The 21,846-nt window shown below is 45.6% G+C and overlaps 1 protein-coding gene and 1 non-coding gene across 2 annotated transcripts in view; one reads left to right on the top strand and one right to left on the bottom strand.

Annotated features, from left to right (window-relative positions):
- LOC146207648 (uncharacterized) overlaps window positions 1-21,846 on the top strand; it is a 629,022-nt gene that overhangs the window by 141,701 nt on the left and 465,475 nt on the right. Inside the window, exons 3-5 of the mRNA XM_084589405.1 lie at window positions 837-939; window positions 2,065-2,155; window positions 3,479-3,524. Coding sequence (XP_084445531.1) covers window positions 837-939; window positions 2,065-2,155; window positions 3,479-3,524 — 240 coding nt within the window. The remainder of the gene's footprint in view (window positions 1-836; window positions 940-2,064; window positions 2,156-3,478; window positions 3,525-21,846) is intronic.
- On the bottom strand, window positions 7,696-7,777 carry TRNAS-AGA (transfer RNA serine (anticodon AGA)). The gene has a single exon. It is a non-coding gene; the product is annotated as a tRNA-Ser (tRNA).

The following is a 21,846-nucleotide window of genomic DNA, read 5'->3' on the forward strand; positions in this document are numbered from 1 at the left end:
GCGATGTCAGTGCACGTTAAAGAACCCCAGGTGGTCGAAATTTCCGGAGTCCTCCACTACGGCGTCTCTCATAGCCTGAGTTGCTTTCGGACGTTAAACCCCACAAACCAACCAACCAACCAGACCATCGCGCCACGCCCGCTCAATTTTTTTTTTTTTTTTGCTCCTCCGTTGCCGCAACCGAACTCTGCGCGTGATGAACTGCCAGTCTCTCTCGCTCTCGTCGCCTTAACTTACAGCGGCCCGAAACCAAAGGGAAAAACGAAGCTCTTCCTCTCCTGATTTGTATTTCGACCAAGTGTCTCGCCTGCGAAAAAGCCATCTTGTCCTGAAATGAAGCGTCGTAGCAACAGCTGTGGCCGTGATGGAAATCATTAACGGAAAAATCACCTGTCATCTGCCACGATTGACACGTGACATGGGAGAAATGACAGATCCTCCGCATCAGTGAAATTTATCGCCCTAAAGTAACCAAATCGTCAAGATTGAAGAAGATACGCAAAATTCAAGCAAAGTAACATACTAGTACACCTACGTTCAGTTTATTTCAACGAAGTAATTCGATGGGGAATTTTTTTTTTTTCGTGAACCTTGCTTACAAGCGCATTGTTTAATAACTCAGCAGTTGTTACCCAGCCAGCATCCAATACACGTGGCATACGTGTTTGTGTTGAAAAAGGGACACGGTGAGCAGTATAGAGAACCACGTTTTCTGACTGTTAGCTTAACCTAAACGACTCTAGAATTTCGCTTATTACAGAGCAGTGAAAGTATGCTTTAGCGGCCTTTCAGTAGTGACTGTCAGTTTTAACCCTCTCGTTTTTCTGTTCTTCAAGGCTTTGACAGTCGCCTCGGAATCATCGAGGAACTTGCCATATCCGAGAAAGAATACAACGCGGATCTCAGCGGCGTCTTCAACTTGTACGCCAAACCTCTCAAGTAAGTCCCAGCTCGTCCCGATTGCCCGTAATTTCATCACCCTTGAATGAAAACACACACACAAAATTCTCGTGACGTCGTAAAAATAAAACCGTTGCAATGACAGGACGGAGGGAAGGAGACAATACATTAGACATTACCGGTCCGAATTTCAAAAAATACATTGAACTATTTTGTATGTGAGCGCTTGAAGTGTAGTCGCGGCAGTCATGCGAATTAGCTAAACCATTAAAAATTAAGGTTATAAGTAAATGTTATGCTGACGTAGTCATACTGTTAAACTCAGTGCGGCTTGAAAAGTAAGTGCAGTGTGATTTCAGCTGTCCCAGAAAGCAGGTGGAAGTCGAATGTTTAACGTCCAATAACTGTAATGGGCGCATTCAATCCCAAAAGCAGAAAAGACGATGCAATCGATTACAACTGGCACATTTAGGGTCATACTGAGCCCGATATTGATTGATTGATTGACTGATTGACTGATTGACTGATTGATTGATTGATTGATTGATTGATTGATTGATTGATTGATTGATTGATTCGTTGGTTGGTTGATTGATCCTATGCCACTGTGCTGTCACTTCTATGGATTTATGGATTCGTTTATCAGTTTATTTGAAGGTCTGCAAACATCAATGTGTGTATTGAAGGTGGTTTTTTTTTTCTTTTTTTTTGTTTTTTTTTTACGAAACGAAAATCCGTGTACACTTTTGGTTAGCACATGTTCTACAGCTTCAGCAACGCCGCAAGCTACCACTAAAGTGGATCACGAGGAAAAGCACATCTCAGAGCGCTGTGGTTTAAAATCTGCTGGGCGTGTTTCGTCCTCGTAAATGTGCTCGTCCTCACTCCAGCCCACCGTGCTTCCTTATTTTCTGATTTTATTTTTGTGAAAATTTTTGTTTTTAACCGTTCCTAGCAAAGCTGAAAGCGGACACGGAGCAAGAACGGCTGGGATTACCATGGCGCCATGATTACCATGAAAAGGCGGCTTATTAGCAGTTCGATTGACTTCTATATCTCGGTATTTACCGAAGCTTAATTGAAGATTCGCTTAGTTGTGGTAAGCTTGTGTCAACAGTGCAGGGTCTGGTACAAACAGCGGGAGAATTATTCTCCTCATTGCAGGAGGCTTATTTCCATGCACGAAGAGGAGTACAAGGCCATCTTCGACTGGGTCGAGCCGATTCGGTCCATCAGCAGCCTCATGACAATGAAGGTATGTACAGCTACTACACATACCACTTTGGACGGGAAGCTCAGCTCAAAAAGGCTAGTCACATATTACTGCCTAGAACACACTAACAGATGCTCCCTAGAGTAGGAATGCAAATGAGGGTCGGAATACAATTCTTGGAACCCTGTTCCAGAGAGCTAAAATTTCCATGCTTATGTTTTGCGCAAACGCATCGAATGATTTCTGTGCGGAGACGTTATTGTAGTGAGTGAGTCGCAACACCGCCATCATAGCACTTCACGATCAGTGCTCGAGAGCTAGCATCATATCTACTTCAGTTGAACAAAGCAGTTTAAATATACTTAGCGCGAAAGACCTGAGATACGTAAGCTGAACGAATTCTTCCCCCGATCAATCAACGAAAGAGAAACAGTCCTGGCCATAAGTTTATGGAGCACATGTCGGCGACAATATTCTAGCCGTGCCAACTTGAATGAAATTAGGAAGTGTGTTTATACAGGACTTTAGTATGTTGCTGCAGAGGCGCTCGCGCATGAACAGAAGCATCATATATCTTCTCTACGCTTCCTTTCTCTCTTTTCTTCTTTTTTTTTTTTCAGAAAAAAAGTGGTCGCTCCTGTATATGACATGTTTTATTGATGTCGGGGCGTTTTATTTTTTCAACGTAAACAAATATTTACATTGCTCATTTCTCAGTCCGTGGGCGATAAATTACGCTTAAGTGCAGGAGCATAGAATAAATCAATAGTGAAATTAAGAACTGCTTTGTTGTGTGCATTTTAACATTACCACTTATATATATCTTGGGCTGCTTGGCTGTTAAGAATAACTTTAACGTATTAATCCTTTCGCAGACATTCCACATTTACGCTTGGACATTGCTTTGATTAATGGGTTGAAAAAGGCTGTTTATGCGGACAAGTTGATTAATTAGTTCGAGGGGGATAGGTGAGAATCAGTCATATGTTTACACATCACAGGTGATGTGACGGGCGTAACAGGGTTAAGACGTCTTCGGAGCAGTAGTCGTAAGCTATGGCTATGTTTTTATTTGCATTGTACATTTCCGTGTAAAATGCAAGGGGGGTTAAACCTGAAGAAAAAAAAAAAGGATATTGGAAAGGACTTATTGGATATCATGCTAAGAGACATACAAATAGGCGTTTGGAAAAAGAACATGATGGCATGAAATGCATTTTATTAAAGTGCTGGGCTGCTGTTCTATGCAATGCCTGTGTTGTTGCTTTTATTTTAATTTTTCTTCATATACAACTATTCATTTACGTATAGTGTGCCAACATAATTAATAATCGATTTTGTCTCTTCATTCTATTTCCACTTCAGCTCCACGCCGCCTTGGAACACTGGGATTCGCAGCACACGAAAATAGGTTCGTATTAATCTCTCTACCGTCCCGACGTCCGGTCTTTTTTCTCTCCAGCTCAAGTTGCGGAAATCAACGGAGCAACGTGGTTTGCGAAGAGAAAACGCAGTAGAGCGTAACTGTGGCCCGATCCTGTGTGGTCTTTTCTTTTTTTCCCTAATATATTACAGGTCGGGTACACACAACCGTGACTACAGACGTGTACTGTATTTGCAGCGCATGCAGCAAGCGGTGTATTTACATCGATGGCAATAATTATTTTATTGACGCCGTTTAAAAAGCACATATCGCAGTATAGGCCCGTCAAAGCTTGTACGAAACTCCGGAAGAAATTACTCGTCTGCCAGTGGCTGGTTTATAGTTATCCCGTTTGTACTGAATAGCCACGTCAGTGACTGAGCGGAAGCCGTCGTCTTGTGTGAGCAGACGTCCAGATTGCAGCGTGCGTCGCATCAGATCATCAGATGTAACTGAAGATAAAGATACCTCTCCAAGATATCCTTACATTGTGGAAGACAAGTGCACATTCGCTGACAGCCTTTGCGAAATGTGCGAGCACCCGTGTGCAGCCCCTATCCACAGCTGGTTGCTCCGTGTAGATACGAGTACTAAATTTTCACGTTCGACTTTTCTAGATTGTTTGAATGCATTTGCATTTTTCTACATCCGACTATAATTGCCTCTAGCTTCAGTCGTATGAACGATGCTTTTTTCGTAAAGCCGATAATTCTGAAAATTTGCATTCATTACTTGATAGGGTTCCCATCCGTGCCGGCATTTTAATCACAAGACATACCGTGGAACAAACTGTCCTCATGGAGTTAGCTTATGACGCGTTCCAATCGTCGATCCGGAGCAGCCCATCCAATTCGCGATGAAATTCTCTCTGGATTGCCGATTGAAATACTTCGCTGGGAAAATAATCCGTTTGCGCTCAAGCTGATTTACTCGAATCAATCTACCTTCACAGTCTAAATCAGCATTAATTTTGGACGGCCGAAACTTCCGTCTTAAAGCTCGGTGAGCAGAAGGATGGCTAGCATCGGTACATGATGCGCGGGTTGTTTGCAGCTTCCTTTTGCAGGTTGCAATCAAGAAACGATTTGAAGGGAAGCAAATGAGTGGGTTCGGGAGGGGGGGGGGGGGGAGGGGGGAGGGGGGTATTTGCTCATCAAAACTTAAGATGCATCACTTCGCATACTAACTCTAGGAAAATAGACTTCAATAGGACAAATGTACAACAAACGTATAGAAAGAGCAGTGGAGCAACAAAGAAAATATTACGCAGTATATATGCTTTTACAGACAAGAACGGTCAATAGAGCAGCAAGAGCAAATACGATAAGCATTGTAGCAAAAAAAGTAAAAATAAATGACATGCCCGCGGCAGAAAGCGGACGGCACATTGTAGATCGTATACATCGTACGGAGAACTCCGAAGCACTTATTTTACGGCATTTAATGCGCATGTTAGTAGTGAACTCTGAAGGCCTTATATGACACGATAATAGATTTCTTTAAAATGAACAAATAAATAGTCACTAATTTCTTCTAGCAAAACAACCTAGGGGCTTCTTTTAGGCATTCGCAAAATGGTCCCGTTGAAGAAAACATGCATATTTTCCCCAAAGATTCGCTCAGCTCGGTAGGATCGAAACGGGGCGATGATATAGTGTATTTTCGCAGCGACGCCTTTAAGATAGGGACTAACTAAGGCCGTTTTAAACCAAGTAACAAGGCTATCGCTTGTATTAATGCAGTAAGAGTTCTGATCAGACCTTTTAGGGCACCATAATATTAAATTGCCTAAATTACCTGAAATGCGAACTATATGATGTATTCGTTTATTCCTCGCAGTGTTTCGCACTGGAATAAGTTTCCAGTTGAAGGTTTGAGCTTTGGTCGAGGTGTAATATAAAGATTAATCAATGATTTGTGGCTTAGTTGTTTTTTCACGTCAAGCTTTGTAGATTCAATACACTGTGTTCCTGCTGTTTGTAAATATTGCTACTGGTATTTAGTATACAGCTCCTTTGGCAACCCCCACCTTCTCCGCCCTGTTTATGTCATTATATTTCACTGTTCGTCGCTTTGAAATTGTACCCAGGAAATTTCTGTAATGCTGCGGTGTACACTGTAAATAAATATATCGATAAATAAACAGGCATATAGGTAAAAACAAAAAACAAGGTGCTGAATATATAAAACGGCGCCGAGGCATGAAGGCGTGATCGGGGTGAACGAATATGTAAATGCAGAGAAAACAATGCACGCGAGTAACAATTATAAAGGTTAACCCAACAATTAACACGGCCTAACAGTAAACGATCAGGTAGGTTGCCTCGGCACGACCTGCGATGCAAGGAGGGGATATACGCGGAAGTGTTGGGCCAGCGTCTCATCTCTTACCTCCTCTCCTGCCGGGTCGGCGCTTCGGGAGGCGGGAAGCAAGAGCTGTTTTTACTCACTTACTCGTCTAGGCGTTTCTTCTCACCCTCGAGCTTCTGCTTGTGGTTTCCTTACTCACCGCTAGGCGTAGCGGCAATCTCAGATGTATAGAAATGTCATCGTGGCCCGGTCGGGCTGGCTTAATTAGGTGTCCCGACTCGACCTACTAGATTCAGACTTATGTAATCGAGGATATTGCAAAGTGCCATGACTCATCAGTGGACATTGAATTTTCGCTGATCTTCCTGCACACATTTTGCGTATAGTTTGCGCTTTGTTCCGGCTTTTTGTTTTTGCGGTGAAAGCGCCGGGTTTTTGCGCTGTGTGGAGCTTTTCAAAATGACGTTTGAAGAACTGGTATGACAGATTTGTTCATGGCTTCAAATTCTCTGTTGCCATTAGCCACCGAGCTCAGCTAATTTAACGGTGAAAGAGTCAATTTTATTGCGTAAGCAATACTACGCCAGGTTTCAGCCCGTCGCGTACGTAAACCCGGCCGGTAGCCACGTTTGACCTTTGACCTTTAGAGAAGAAGAAGAAGAAGAAGAAGAAGAAGAAGAAGAAGGAAAAGAAAAAGAACCGGAAGAAGAAACAGGAAAAGAAGAAGTAGAAGAAACGGAAGAAGAAAAAGAAAAAGGAAAAAAAAGGAAAAGAAAAAGAAGAAGAAGAAAGAACAGAAAGAGGAAGCTACGTCGGCTTTGCTTACGCCACCTAGCGGGTTTAACTAAAGCTATACCCCAGCTAATTTTCGTTTTTAAGTGGGCTTTCTATAAGTTAACTTACGTTCCCCGCGGCGGATAGTATGCTTCTGAAAGGATGTTCCTTTTCTTGTGTGTGTGATAACTTGAGTAAACCTTAAGCAACCTTTTCAACTGTTAAGCGAAACGTTCGGTAGAACGCGATCACCAATAATAATAATAATAATAATAATAATAATAATAATAATAATAATAATAATAATAATAATAATAATAATAATAATAATATAGGGGCATACCCTGGACCAGCTCTTCATACATAGCAAAAAACGTACCCGCGATTAAAGATTTTCCGTGAACACTGCATGCAGAGTCTGCACTGGAGAAATGCGTAAGCCTGAGCTTTGTTGCATTGTCCGCGAGATGTGCCAGCGAGATCCCACGAGTGGCAGATACTGAGGCTTTCCTTTCCTGTAAACCAATTATAGAACACAAGCGAACTTTAATGCGTTCAACGGAACGCTGGTTGTGCTCGTCAAGGGGTGCACGATGTACCGTGTGTAGCAGCAACGCTCAGGCTTTCGCATTTCTCCACTGCAGATTCTGCAGTGCTGTCGGAATCTTTGAGACTGCAGTTGGTTGATTACCTCTGTTTACATACTTTCTAACCATTCCCACCCATTTGTGCTCGCCAATGACACCCTTACCCGCCCGCTCACGTTCAAACATTTCAAATTTCCCGCCACCTGAAGTTAGGCATACTTCACCAGAAGTCGAGTACCACGTGACCCCTTTTGAACACCGAGATTACCATTCCCGGCTATAGCTACCTCTGACTTAATTAGCTCGATTTACCTACATAACCCACATCAACTTTTTCGTCACTTGCACATCTTTCCTTGACGCTCTATCCGAAGATAGTTCTTTTTTTTTTTTTCTCCGTCTGTAGCGTCGACAAGGTTATGCCCACGTGAAACCTGCCTACGTCGCCGTACAATGCTTACGCATTAAAAAAGAAAAATCGAAAAATGCGCAGTCGACAGGATTCGAACCTGTGCGGGGAGACCCCAATGGATTTCTAGTCCATCGCCTTAACCACTCGGCCACGACTGCGGTTGTTACGTGCGGTACATTATGCCGCTGCTAAGGATGGCGTCAAGCTGAATCCTTTTTTTTTTTTTTTTTTTTTTTTTTTACTTTTTGTTGTGACTTGATACGACCAGTCTTTCAGCGCTGCGGAAGGTCACCTGTACGGCCACGGCCGTATTGCCCCTCACTCGAGCCAGCACTACGAAGGATTAAAACAGCATAAAGACAAAAGGGAGGCAGTCAGAGCTAGCGCACGATCTCTTTTTCACGACGCGAAGCGCTAGTAGGGAGCGGGTTCCCCCCATCGATAAGAAACCTGCTGACCCGCAGGCCTTGTTCGCTCGCTTCGAAAGACGAGCCGGCGGTGCTTCGTTTCATTTGCCGCACCCGGCAAATGAGGAAGCGTCAAAATCCCGCCTGCTCTATACGCTCACTTCCTCGGGTCGTAACTATTTAATCACCCGGTGCCAAGTGCACTTCCTACTCCGGTATAATCCGTGGCTTCTTTCCCTGACGCCACGTTTAATAGCCTTTACTAAACGAAAAAGCTAGTAGCAGCAGCTAGATGCAGTATGTTGGCTTGTCAGGACGCAGATGGGACCTCGCTGGCGTGGACCGGCGATGACTTTCGAACACCTTACTGGGCGTGTTCTCTTCTGATTACTTTTTCATACGGTCTGAGAGCTCGTGGGAGACGATGAAGTGCGAACGCTGGGGATTTTTTTCGCGTCGTCTACGGTGTCACTAGGTCGTTTATCGCGAAATATCTTCGCCACGGTTCGCCTATCATGACGCTGCAGTTTCTATCGTTGTAACCTCGGGCAGCGGGCGTGCGATATAACAAAGTTATGCTCCACTTGCTTCCTCTACCCAGGGATGTAGAATTCCCACTAATACGATGCGGACATAATGAGAGGGGCCGCAACGTATTACGCTCGCGTGCCGCTGACCAAGATCACCACTCTGCCTAACATTCGATGTGTGGAAATTTCGTTCTAACGCGATAGCGTTAAAGGCTCCGTTCACGAAACCGCTGTTCGCAGGCGGCATTCCCGGGCGCTGATTGGTCGACGGGTCGTGTGACGTCACCAAATCGCATGACATGGCCGGCTGCCAACTCGGACGCTTCCTTTGAGTTGAGGTAGCGAGGCGGAATTCAAACACTTCGGGAACCTCAGATTCCGTGCCACGCTATGCCTGGTACACGCACGCACTAACTCGTTGTTACTTTATAACTGCATACCTATGATTATATGAGAGATAATAGGGGCACAAATAAAGGGATTTGCGACTAAGCGTCTATTATAGCCTGAGTCGTTATGGGACGTTAAACCCCCACAAACCAGACCAAGAGATTAGCAAAATGCATGTAAGCGAACGAGCATCCCGATGGGGAGCCGCAAATGGGAGTCATTCAACCTGTCGCGCCATACCTTCTCAGGTGGTACAGAACATATCGGCCAAATATTGGTCCTATGTCGACAATATACTGGTCCGGTGTCGGGCCGGACATCGCCAACAAAGTACCAATGTTGCCCCGAAAGATGTGCTGGCTGAGAGATTTATAGGGGGAGCTTAAGTGTTCCCCAAATTTTTCATTTGCCTCTGAGTACGCGCTGATCATGACCACATCTCTATCTCCAGCTAATCCCTAGTCGATAGCTTTCAAGTGCAGTGCTTGCCTTTTTCTATTATTGCTATTGAATAACGTATCGATAAATGGTCAGCTTTGTCCCTTGATATCCATCCACTTGCAGAGTGTAAAGGCAAGCATGTGTTCACCTCGCAAATGATTAGAATCTCCAGACTGTAGCTTTCAACCTTGTGTAAGTCCAATGCTGTGTGCGCCGGTCTTTTATTATACATCTCCAGACAGCCCAGCCGCCAAGTGGAAACGCGACGGCGGATCTTTTCTAAAGCCCATCGTTGATACCTTTGTCGAGTATGCGGTCCTTCTTGTAGTGAAATCCTTGTCCACCAGTGAAAGAGCCGCAGTTTGTTTGGCACTAGACGTAACCGGATAGACCTCTTCGGTCAAGACAAGCAAGGTGCGTATACGACTCGACACTTTTCCCTCGCCATACACAGCACTCTTTCAAGGCGAGCCGCAGCGCTTTTCATTATGGTCGGCCACTTAATGCAATTAGCCTTGGTGCCCTCTTCATCGCGTCCTTTTCTCGCACCGCAGGTTTTGTAGAGGGCTAACGCTATTCTCAACGGGTGCAGCGTAGCGTGAGCCGCAAAGTGCTTATGAACGCATGCTAGCGCTCACTCTTAATGACTAGCGTTGTCATCGCCTGGACCCGAAGTGGTGGCTGCAGCCTTAGAGCCTATGTTTGCTTTGGCACACGTTCGCGCTCGCCTCTGCGCGAGTGGACGAAGGACGCGCCGCGTGCAGTCGCGCATGGCTGATCGACCGCCTAGGCATTCCCTCTTTCCTCCCACACAGTGCTACGGACAGATTGTTCGCCCTGGAGTCGTTTTGAACGCTAGGAGCGCGAGGAGACTTCTTGGTGCAAGTGACATGTCGTCAGATTGTACCACCGAGTCGGCAGCAAGGCTCCGAAAGCTATCTCCTCGCCGCGCTCCCCAGGCAGCATAAACCACTGTATCAATATCGGCTTTATGTTGGCAGTGCCCGGTCAAATATAGTACCAATATATTACCAATAGAAAACCATGATTGGGCCGATGGTTTATGCCGCCTGGGTTGTGTAGCACCGCATGCAGAGCACGTCGTCGACGGCGACACGCCGCCGCAACTCGTGGTGCCAATTAAAAAGTGGACGTGAATAACAGGCAGGCGCGCTTCTTCATACTATAGCGGTGATCAAGTAACAACCTCATACAGTGCGGCGTATGCGGCGTTACTCCGGTGTCGTTTCGCGTTATGTAAAGCGGCGTAATAGCGGGCTGCGAACAGTGTTCCTTTGTTAGCGGCTGTATGGTGAACGCAGCGAAGGAAGGACAGTATTGTTATGGGAGCCATATGGCAAGCGAACCTTGTTAATCACACTTTAAAATCGCATATTCCGCTCGCTTTAAATAACAATGAGCTAACAAGTGCCGTCATGTGTGATCTAACAGCGGCCTTCGTGCCACTATTTTTTTTTTTTTTAATCTGCAGAGACAGACTGCTTGACAGCAGTGCATGGTACAATTGGACCTTTGATGCGCGTTAAACCTGAGCCAAAAGCAGACAACTAAGCGTTATTGTACTATGTGACGATTAACCTCATGAGTACTGCTGATCAATTTTCACCACGTCGCGTTCTTTATCGCATAACGCACGACCACCGGTTGCGTAGTGGTAAGAGGTGACAGCGTCTGCTTAAAAGAATGCACACGGGTTCCATGTCTGCGTAGGACCAAGGGCAGTTAGGTCATCAAGGCTGCTGTCAAAGTTCGTATTGGTTGAGCCTACAGCTAGTGTTAAAAGTAACTTGAATTGAATTCTGCGGTAACGCGAGCTTCTCAGATCGTAAAAGACGGTTGTGGAGAAGTGAGATTAGACACATTTAGCATGCCGAGCACCGCGTTAGCGTTACCGTTACCGTAGTGCCGTAAACCCAGCTGCCGCCACTGCGAACGCCCTTATTGGTCCAGTAACCGGGCAGGTCATTCTGAAGGCGCCAGTGACGCCAAATGACGCCTGCTGCGTTGGGGCCAGCCAATGCATGCAAACTTAAGTGAGCGGGCTTCCGGTACTGTGGTAACGGTAACACGGTACGCCGTATTCTAATGGCGTCTGTTGTTAGCCATGAAATGTGATCGAATGGGCATGTAGTGTAGCCAGCAGCGGAAAAAGCACTCATTGAGTCATCGCGACGGGTCAAAAACTACTGAAGAGCAAGCGACTACCGAAATCGTGCCAACACCACGTTTTTTTTTTTTTTTTTTTTTTTTTTTTCTGATTCATCCTCCTCACTCGCTGGTGCAACCTTAAGTCGAAAGACCATTTGTCACACTCTTGCGTGGCTCTGTCGCGCACGCGCGTGGAACGTTGCGCATTTTCCTCGGGCCTGTCTGGTAGCCCGAGAGGCGAAGGAAATGGAACACGAGCGCCGTGGGAAAAAGATGATTCCAGAACGTGCGCTTCCTTCTGTACTGGATCCCAACAGGCCATCCATAATAACAGATCGGCAGATCAACAAACACAGCGCTGCAGGGTCTGCAGGGCAAATATATCTCTGTAAGGTCAGAAATGAACTCCACTAAAAGAGACGGCGCCGCGTAGGGAGCGAAGTAATAAACGAGTTCCTACTGATCCAACGGTATCGCGTCATTCGACACGATTAATTAGGACGCTTGGTTCGTGCCCTGTGCTGTAAGTTCTTAGAGGAAGGAAATGTGAAAAAGGTCGATAATACCGAACCGGATGCGGGAATTCGAGCTGTGATATGTTGCGTGCGAGCTGTAGAAGCAGCCTCGCTCTTCGGAGAGCACTATTTCATGATTGAAGTTTATGTCAAAAATACACAATTATGCAGCAACGCATGAAACATGGTCTGTGCAGCACCGCAAGCACTTTGCTGGTTCTAAGCAAATGCCCCCGTGGTGAGAGTGTGGCGTACTGACGGCGTAGTGCCAAGAAACTTCTTCACAAGATAGCAGTTAAATTTGAGTAACTAAGGTTCAGGGGGGGGGGGGGGGGGGGGGGGAGGGGGGGAGGACTAGGATAACTACTGACTGTAGGTGTCATGGCGCCAAATGCGCCCGATGTAGTATCATTTTTTGCATTTCACTTATTCATATTCACGTTGTGACACAGCCTTATTCGTATTCTGTTACTTTAGTTTCAGTGTGCAGTCATCTACGTTTGCGAAGGGAGCCGACAGGAATTGACATCAAGAAAACATAGGCGATTTCTATCAATTGTACACGGGAAATAATTTAAATTGTTTAAAAAGTAGAAAAACAACCGCATGCCGCTATTCACGTGCGAACCGACGACCTCCGAAATTATCTCAACCACTGCTCTACTACTGAGCTACGGCGGCGGCTGTTCATTCTTCTATTTTTTTTTCGTTTGTATTTATGTTACACGTAACCTAAACCTTGAGAGTTTTCACCAGCGCCACCCTCTTATATAGCGGCGGACGTTTTTTTGCTGATCCATCTAGCAGTCATTAGAGCGAATATATAGGCCTTGTTGAGCCGGCATGGCCTGAGATATTGTTTGTTTTTGACGCATACTGGGGTTACTTTGTGCACACCAACAAACGATTCATGCACGTTGTTAGACGCTGGAGAAATGCAGCGCGCCCGTTTGAGTGTCCAAATTTGCACTATGATTGCTTGACCAATCCAGGTAGTCTCGTCCTTTTTCCAAAAATATGCATCACTCTTTTTGCAATCGTGAACTACCTATACTTTCAATTTCTCACTGCAGTCAATACCGAAGGCTTGCCGACGCTAAACGAGCTACACGAGAAAAAATATGGAAGAAAAAACCGCATGCTTCTAGCTTTGTCGCCGCTATGCGCAATGCACCAGGTTCTGCTCTTTTACACGTTGCCTTCTTTACCGTAAGCGAACTAAAACTACCCCCCCCCCCCCCCCTGCCTCTTATGTCGTCACAAAGAGTGGGCTGTCTTGTTGAGTATACGTAATAAAAATAAAAGGCCTATTTTTCTGGCAAAGGTTTTCTTCCTCTAAGCAAGCCCCATCTTTCAAGAGGATGCGATGCTAGGAATCAAGTGAAGGAGTTCAAAGCGCAGTTCCTTCGTCTCCTCTAAGCCTCGTGAAACTGAGCTGCTACACTTGATATGATGTGTGACCAACTCACCCACCACTTCATGTTGTACAGCTGGGGATAGTAGGAACGCGAAAAAAGCGTGACTCCAAAGCACTTCCTAAGCACCTCCTTATACGCACTTCTTAAGCGCTTTCAACTCTCCACTCTTCGCAAAGACTCGGTAAATCGAGAATCGCACCGTCACAGGGCGCATTCTCGAGTGCTGCAGTATGGAAAGCACAAACTATAAGTACTTCAATCGGCTTAATATAAATTTTTAATCTGGCTGACTGGCTCTCTTGGTTGGTAATTTGTCGTCACTATAGTATAACTTACTAATCTATTGCGTTCCTTCTTCAGATTTAGGCTAATTCGGGACCTCACCATCCTGTGGTCACTGCATCGCACTTTCCCGATTACCTCTACATCCTGCCCAATGGCGGTGGTTGAACACATTATGAAGTCGGTTTCATTTTTAGTCTCTCCGATAGGACTTTTCCATGTCCATTTACGGTTCTTCCGTTTGCTGAAGAAGGTATTCATGATTCGTAAGTTATTGCGCTCTGCAAACTCAACTAGTAACTCTCCCCTGCTATTCCTAGAACCAATGCCATAGTCACCTACTGCCTTGTCTCCTGCCTGTTTTTTCCCTACCTTAGCATTGAAGTCGCCCATTAGTACAGTATACTGCGTTTTTACTTTTCGCATTGCCGATTCTACATCTTCATAGAAGCTTTCAACTGCCTGGTCATCATAACTACATGTAGGTGCATAGGCCTGTACAACCTTCAGTTTATACCGCTCATTAAGCCTAATTACGATGCCTGCAACCCTCTCATTAATACTATAGAATTCATCTATTACCCGCTATATACTTATTGACAAGGAAACCTACTCCTAGTTGTCGCCTCTCCGGTAAACCTCGATAACACAGTACATGCCCATCCTTCAGTACAGTATATGCCTCATTCGGCCTCCTAACCTCACTAAGACCTATGACACCCCATTTCATGCCCTCTAGTTCCTCTAACAGCACTGCTAAACTAGCTTCACTAGCTAGGGTTCTAGCATTAAACGTTGCCAGGGTCAGTTTCCAATGGCGGCCTGTCCAGCGGAGCCAGGCTTTCTTAGCACCCCCTGCTGCGTCACAGGTCTGACCGCCGCCGTGGTCAGTTGTTCCGCAGCCGCTGGTGACTGAGGGCCGGGGTTCTATGGAGCTTATCATAGGAGGTTGTGGCCAATTACTGCACCAGGGTGGCCAACTCCTGTTCTGGTGAGGGAGTGCGTTGCCGGAGGTGTTCACCGGCATCAGGTCGCACCCCAAGCCTGTGTATGCAATTCCATCGACACGCAGATTTTTTTTTTCCTTTCTTTTTCTTTTTTTTTTATCCGGTGGAGAATTGCGCGGCACCGGGATTTGAACCCCGGTCCTCTTGCATGCGAGGCGGATGTTCTACCGCTACGCCACCGCTGCACTGCAACGAATTAGCGGTGAGGGGGAGGGCAGAAGAGTTCAGGATCTCGCTACAGAATAGATATTCAGCTCTAACTGAGGATGACGACATTACCCTAGAGGCAAGGAACAATAATTTCAGAAATATCATTACCGAGTGCGCGGTAGAGGTAGGCGGTAGGATAGTTAGAGAGGATACCGGTAAGCTGTCTAAGGAGACGAAAGATTTGATTAAGAAACGCCAGAGTATGAAAGCTTCCAATCATACAGACCAGATCGAATTGGCCGAGATATCAAAGCTAATCAATAAGCGCAAGGTGGCCGATATAAGGAAGTATAACATGGACAAAATTGAGCATGCTGTAAAAAACGGGGGAAGCCTTCAAGCGGTAAAGAAGAAATTGGGCATATGCAAAAACCAGATGTATGCGATAAGGGACAAGGCGGGCAACGTCATCACTAATATGGACAAGATAGTCAAAGTAGCCGAGGAGTTCTATACAGACCTCTACAGTAGCCAAAGTAGTCAGGACCGTAATGAGATTGGCGGTAGGGAAAAACAGTCAGACGTTCCACCAGTGACGAAGGACGAGGTCAAGAAAGCACTAGAAACTATGAAAAGGGGGAAATCAGCTGGAGAGGATCAGATAACTACAGATTTGCTGAAGGACGGGGGGAATATCGTGCTAGAAAAACTGGCCACCCTGTATACTGTCGTGACGCTGGGGCTACGTCGACCCGGCCTTCACTTGGTAGCGTGCAGAGACTCGGGGTTGAAGTAGGATTGAATCTTCGAAGTTGGTGAAATATGTACAAACAGGTTTAATGGCACTTTGAGAAACTTATTTACAAGATTATTTACACGAAAAAGAAGGGTACATCAGCAAAATGGCAAGCGTTAAGAGTTCATAGCGAGAAGCGACTGGATGAGCCGTTTACCCAGGGCCCAGAGCGACATTTCGTGCTCTGCAGCGTCCTTAAAAACCCCCTATGTCCAGCCCCTCTCTGAAGATGCTGACCAACCAAATCCAGGGCACGCCCCTCAGGTATCGGCATCCAATCGAACACATCACTGCACTGATGGTCTGAAGCACTGACTGGTCCGGCATTCATTCGTTGGGCGTGATCACTTGTTGGCGGGAAAAGCTTGGGAACGGCGAGGAGAGGAGGTACATTTCTATTCTTCAGCAAAGAAACCACAGGCTGGTTCTGACAAGGGGTTTTACTTCTCAGAAACCCGAGTGCACGTGGCGCCGCATAGGGCTCCCAACATGGTCCCTTTTCGACAATTGCAAATCTTTCCTGCATTCCCGGGAAATCACTTAATGGCCGTATGAGTCATGCTCCTTTCTTGTCCTGCACGTCAGCGGACATGTCACTCTGTCGTCTCCTTTGGATAGGAGGCATTCATCACTGGAGGATAGCACTTCTCGACTGGAAGGGTGAACAAAAGAAAGAAAGCACTTCCTGCTATTTCCCTCAGGGGGACGTTTCTTTGTGTTTTTCCAGACGTTCTCTTGACAGGGTCAATTTGGCATTTGCAGGTTGTCCACAAAGCAAAACATGCTTACAAAACAGGATTCCTGGAAACAGGCTCACTTAGAGCCATTGGACCATCACCACATATTCACAAAACTTATCCATGCCCACAGGCGAACAATAGAGCGCGCAATTGCGGATGCTTGGTCGTAACAATACGCAGTGCCTGGTGTCATCGACGGTACCGGAACCATGGAAGAACGCAAACATTATCCTCATTCACAAGAAAGGGGACTCTAAGGACCTTAAAAATTACAGACCAATCAGCTTACTGTCTGTTACGTGTAAGGTATTTACTAAGGTAATCACTAATAGAATCAGGACAACCTTAGACTGCAATCAAGCAAAGGATGAAGCAGGGTTTCGGAAACGGTACTCTACTATCGATCATATCCATACCATCAATCAGGTGATAGAAAAATGCTCGGAATATAACCAGCCTTTATACATAGCATTCATTGATTACGAAAAAGCATTTGACTCAGTTGAAACCTCGGCGGTGATGCAGGCATTGCGAAATCAGGGGGTAGACGAGCCGTACGTGAAAGTGCTGGAAGATATATATAGTGGCTGCACAGCAACCATAGTTCTGCATAAAGAAAGTAACAAAATTCCCATAAAGAAAGGTGTTAGGCAAAGAGACACAATCTCCCCAGTACTATTCACAGCTTGTTTAGAAGAAGTATTCAGAGACTTGGAATGGGAGCAGTTAGGGATAAGGGTAGATGGAGAATACCTCAGTAATCTGCGATTTGCTGATGACATTGCCTTGCTAAGCAACTTGGGGGATGAACTGCAAATAATGATTGATGACCTATGCAGAAAAAGTAGAAAGGTAGGCTTGAAAATCAATATGCAGAAGACTAAGGTAATGTTCAACAGCCTCGGGAAGGAACAGCACTTTACATTAGGTAGCGAAATACTGGAAGTAGTAGGTGAATATGTCTACTTAAGACAGGTAGTAACCGCAGATCCGGACCATGAAAAGGAAATAACAAGAAGAATAAGATTGGTATGGAGCGCATTTGGCAAGCACTCGCAGATTATGACTAGCAGCTTACCGGTATCGCTCAAGAGGAAAGTATACAACAGTTGCATCTTGCCTGTACTCACCTATGGGGCTGAAACGTGGAGGCTAACCAAGAGAGTTCTACTTAAGTTGAGGACAACCCAGAGGGCTATGGAACGAAAAATGGTAGGGGTAACATTAAGAGATAGGAAGCGGGCAGAGTGGGTCAGAGAAATAACTCAAGTTACCGACATTCTAGTGGAAATTAAGAAGAAGAAATGGGCATGGGCAGGACATGTAGTGCGAAGAGAGGATAACCGATGGTCGCTGAGGGTAACAAACTGGATTCCAAGGGAAGGAAAGCGTAGCAGGGGGCGGCAGAAAGTTAGGTGGGCGGATGAGATTAAGAAGTTCGCAGGGGTCAAGTGGATGCAGCTAGCACAGAACAGGGTTAAGTGGAGAAATATGGGAGAGGCCTTCGCCCTGCAGTGGGTATAATCAGGCTGATGATGATGATGATGATGATAGTATAACTATAGCACAGCTAAAGGTACCGCTCACTCAAGATATGCTCGCAGCTTGCCCTAATATTGCGCTAACGAGTGGGGTGACTGCATTGTGAAACCACAAATAGTATTCGGGCTGAGAACAGGCTCATTTAGAGTTCCGAGTCCTTATGAAATAACGATATGTCGAACCGTGGTGAAACAAATGAGACTACAAACCCGACAACAAAACTTCCGCGTCTGAGCTATTTTCTCCGCGAAAATACTGACTTTTCTACGCAGGCCCAGGAATTGTGTAACAACAGGAAATGTAGCAATCTGCCAGCATACTAATGTCAATTGGCAGTGCAAACAGCGCCTTGGTGCAAATCCAGTAAACACACCTTTACGGACTTGCGGTCGCACTCTTCGCGATACCGATCCCGTTTTCGGGCGAGACTTCAGGGCTCGGTATGGCGAAACACTCTGAATTTTCGGTTCCATTCTTTAGCTTTCTGCGTGCGCGGAATCTCTCTCGTTGCGCCTGGCACCGGGACGCACTCGCGACCGCGTCACGTGCGCGCGCTCTTCGAAAAACGTCCGCGAAAGAGAATCATGGCAGCGGAAGCGCGTATATACTGTACGAGTTGTGCCTCTCCTCTGGACGGTGCAACAAATTGATTGCCCCGTCGTCCGTTGATCGAAGAGATCGCGCGACGCTTGTAAGAGGCGCCCGTCTACCCTTTCTCGCTCGCAATATCGGAAGAGAGGCTCGCACCGCTTCCGCACGTCGAGGGACCGTTAGTGGAAAACCGATAAAGGCTTCTACGCCGTTTTCTCCGTGTCAATGTGCCTTCTTTTTCGTATACTTTAGATGCCATATTGCTTTAGAGAGAGAGAGAGAGAGAGAGAGAGAGAGGGGGGGGGGGGGGGGGGGGGAACTCGTCTTAACCGGCGACGCTGCATGTGGTCGGTCGCTGAAATACGGGCGCTGATAGCGTTTCGGCAGATCAGATGTGTAGGATTCCGGACGTGACGTTCACTTAGCGTTAGACGTCTTGAAGCTTTGCGAGCCGCAGTGGCCAGGCCGCGTCTCTTCATGTATCGTTCAAGAGAACACCACCATCAGGGACCCCCCAAGTTCGAGGAGGAGGCATATGGCAACGTTGGTTGTTGGTACAGACATTTGTTTCTTGAAGTACAAGCTTGCTGTATGCGATTATACTGTATCATTCGAGCGCTGTAAGAGTTCGACAGTTAGACAGCCTGAGTATACGTTATGGAAAAATAAAATTAAAGAAGAAACACACACAGAGAAGTTGCTTTGTGGTCGTTACGACTGAGTCTTTGACAGAACGCGAAATTATTGCCAGGGAGCAATGTGCATTACGCAGAATAGAACAGAATTCACTTTGCTTAATTAACTGAAGAAAGAACTGATTTTTGAACACAGAATTAAATCTGTTGTTAGAAATAATTCCGCTTGATTTAAACAAAGCGTTTGAATCGGTAAAGCACCATTATACTTCTTCAAAAGCTTGAATACTAAGGACTAAAGGTTCTCGCTTTTGTGCTTTTCTCCAGTTTTTTAAATAATCTATACAAATAAATGCAGTGTCATCAACTGAGTGGGAATCGTACCAGGTGCGCTACACAGGTTGTTTATTTTACTCTTTGAACATACCGCAAATCAGGAACATCATTTTTCATGATGATGACGCAAGGGGCTTCTTTTTTTTTTTATTAGTTGTGATGGTCCTCTTACAAAAAAAAGGTCAACGTCTGGCTGTCAGAACTTTCGACCTGGCTTAAATCTAATCTATTTGAACTAAACGTTACCAACATGTATTTAAAGCCAAAACCAAGACCGTCGCTAATAACTTTAGGAGTCGTAAATTAAACTATAGTTCGTGAGAATTCGACAAATTGTATGGAAGTAATTTTCGAGCAATGCGTATTGTGTGTAAATAATCACTCCAGACATTTTAGGAGCCGCTGTCAGTGGGCATAATGAATAGACGTCGAACATTTTTACTAATCATGCTCTAACTGCAACTGCACTATGCTATAGACTGTAGGCCACTCCTATGTACACTACGGATTACTGATATCGGCAACAGCGACGTTGAAAACAAAATATAATTTTCGCTTGTCAAAAGAAAAAAACTATACGTGCTATATGTCACACACTACAACTCAGCCGAAACACAGGAAAAGGTGCCAGGAAATGCAAGTTGATCCTAACATTTTGAGAGTATATCATGGAAACTGGCTCTATTAAATAAAAAAAAAATCAAATGAAACCCTGTAAGCAAGTATTTGAAAACACGCGAGTTGGTGCCCCTGGTTTAGATCTTTCCAAAATGTAACCCGTCTTTCAAAGCCCTGCATGAATTACTGCCACCACAAGAAAAAGGCCTCGTTACGCCAAGCTCTAAATCACTCCCTTCAACTACTCCGTATGGCAAAATAAAGTTGAAGTGACTCCCTCCAACTACTCTATATGGCAAATAAAAAAAAAGTTAGTGACCAGACCTAAACATTAGTCGTGCACAGTTTGGCAATTTCACTGCGTTGTTCCACTGCACCGCTTATCTATGCCTGAGCGTTTCCTGTTGCCGTCGACAATTTTGTAGTCAGTCTGTTTCTAGTTCAGCTTTATAATGGTGTGCTAAGAATTTTTGCTAAGAATGGCAGGGGTAACATTAAGAGATAGGAAGTGTGCAGATTTGGTCAGAGAAATAACTCAAAGTTACTGACATTCTAGTGGAAATCAAGAAGAAGAAATGGGCATGGGCAGGACATGTAGTGCGAAGAGAGGATAACCGATGGTCGCTTAGGGTAACGAACTAGATTCCAAGGGAAGGAAAGCGTAGCAGGGGGAGGCAGAAAGTTAGGTGGGCGGATGAGGTTAAGAAGTTCGCAGGGGTCAAGTGGATGCAGCTAGCACAGAACCGGGTTAATTGGAGAAATATGGGAGATGCCTTCGCCCTGCAGTGGGTATAGTCAGGCGGCCGATGATGGTGATGATGATGAATTTTTCTGATGTTGCCTTGTAGAAGTGCAGGCCTTATATAGTCAAGTGTTCTGCGTGCTTACTCTTCCTCCGTTCGCATGTTAGTAGTAAAATAGAACCAAAACACAAAATAAAAAGAACAGTGGATGGCATATCACACCGCGGTAAACCGCTAATAAAGCGGCCGCAAAAAAAAAAAAAAAAAAAGAAAAGAAAAACTTTGCAGAGCTAACAAACCATCAGCCGGGTGGATCAGCAACTCTATTCACATTTTCTCCGTCTTCCCATCTTCGGAACCCTCAGATGAAGGGCAGCAAAAACAAACCGCAAGCCGGGCGAATCAGCAACTCTGCAATCATTTTCTCCATTTTTTCGCTGTCATAACCCTCAAGGCAGTAAACGCCGCGGCAATGTGGTGTACATGGGCTTAGGTCAGAGTGTCGTGCTTGAAGGTAACTATTATAGGGGAGCCTCGTGAAGTAGCGATAAAGAAAAAAAAACCGCGGTGGTTCAGTGGTTAGGGCGCTCGACTACTGTGCACTGCGATGCGGGTTCGAATCCCGGCTGCGGCAGCCACTTTTTGATGGAAGCGAAAAGCAAGGCGCCAGTGTGTTGTGCGACGTCAGTGGGTGTTGAAGAACGCTAGAAGGTTTCCGGAGCCCTCCACCACGGTGTCCTTCATAGCCTGAGTCGCTTTGGGACGTTAAACCCCACAAACCAAACCAAACCTAAGAAGCGATGACAGTCATTGTTCGTCCTTCTTTGATATTTACCAGGGTTTCAGGTGTGTAGCTAAAGCCGCAGAAATCTTACCTCACGATCAAGACACGCCCCCCCCCCCCCCCCCCCCCCCCC

Source organism: Amblyomma maculatum, chromosome 1 (genome assembly GCF_055883805.1).
Source record: "Amblyomma maculatum isolate TAMU_Amacu chromosome 1, ASM5588380v1, whole genome shotgun sequence".
NCBI lineage: Eukaryota > Metazoa > Arthropoda > Arachnida > Ixodida > Ixodidae > Amblyomma > Amblyomma maculatum.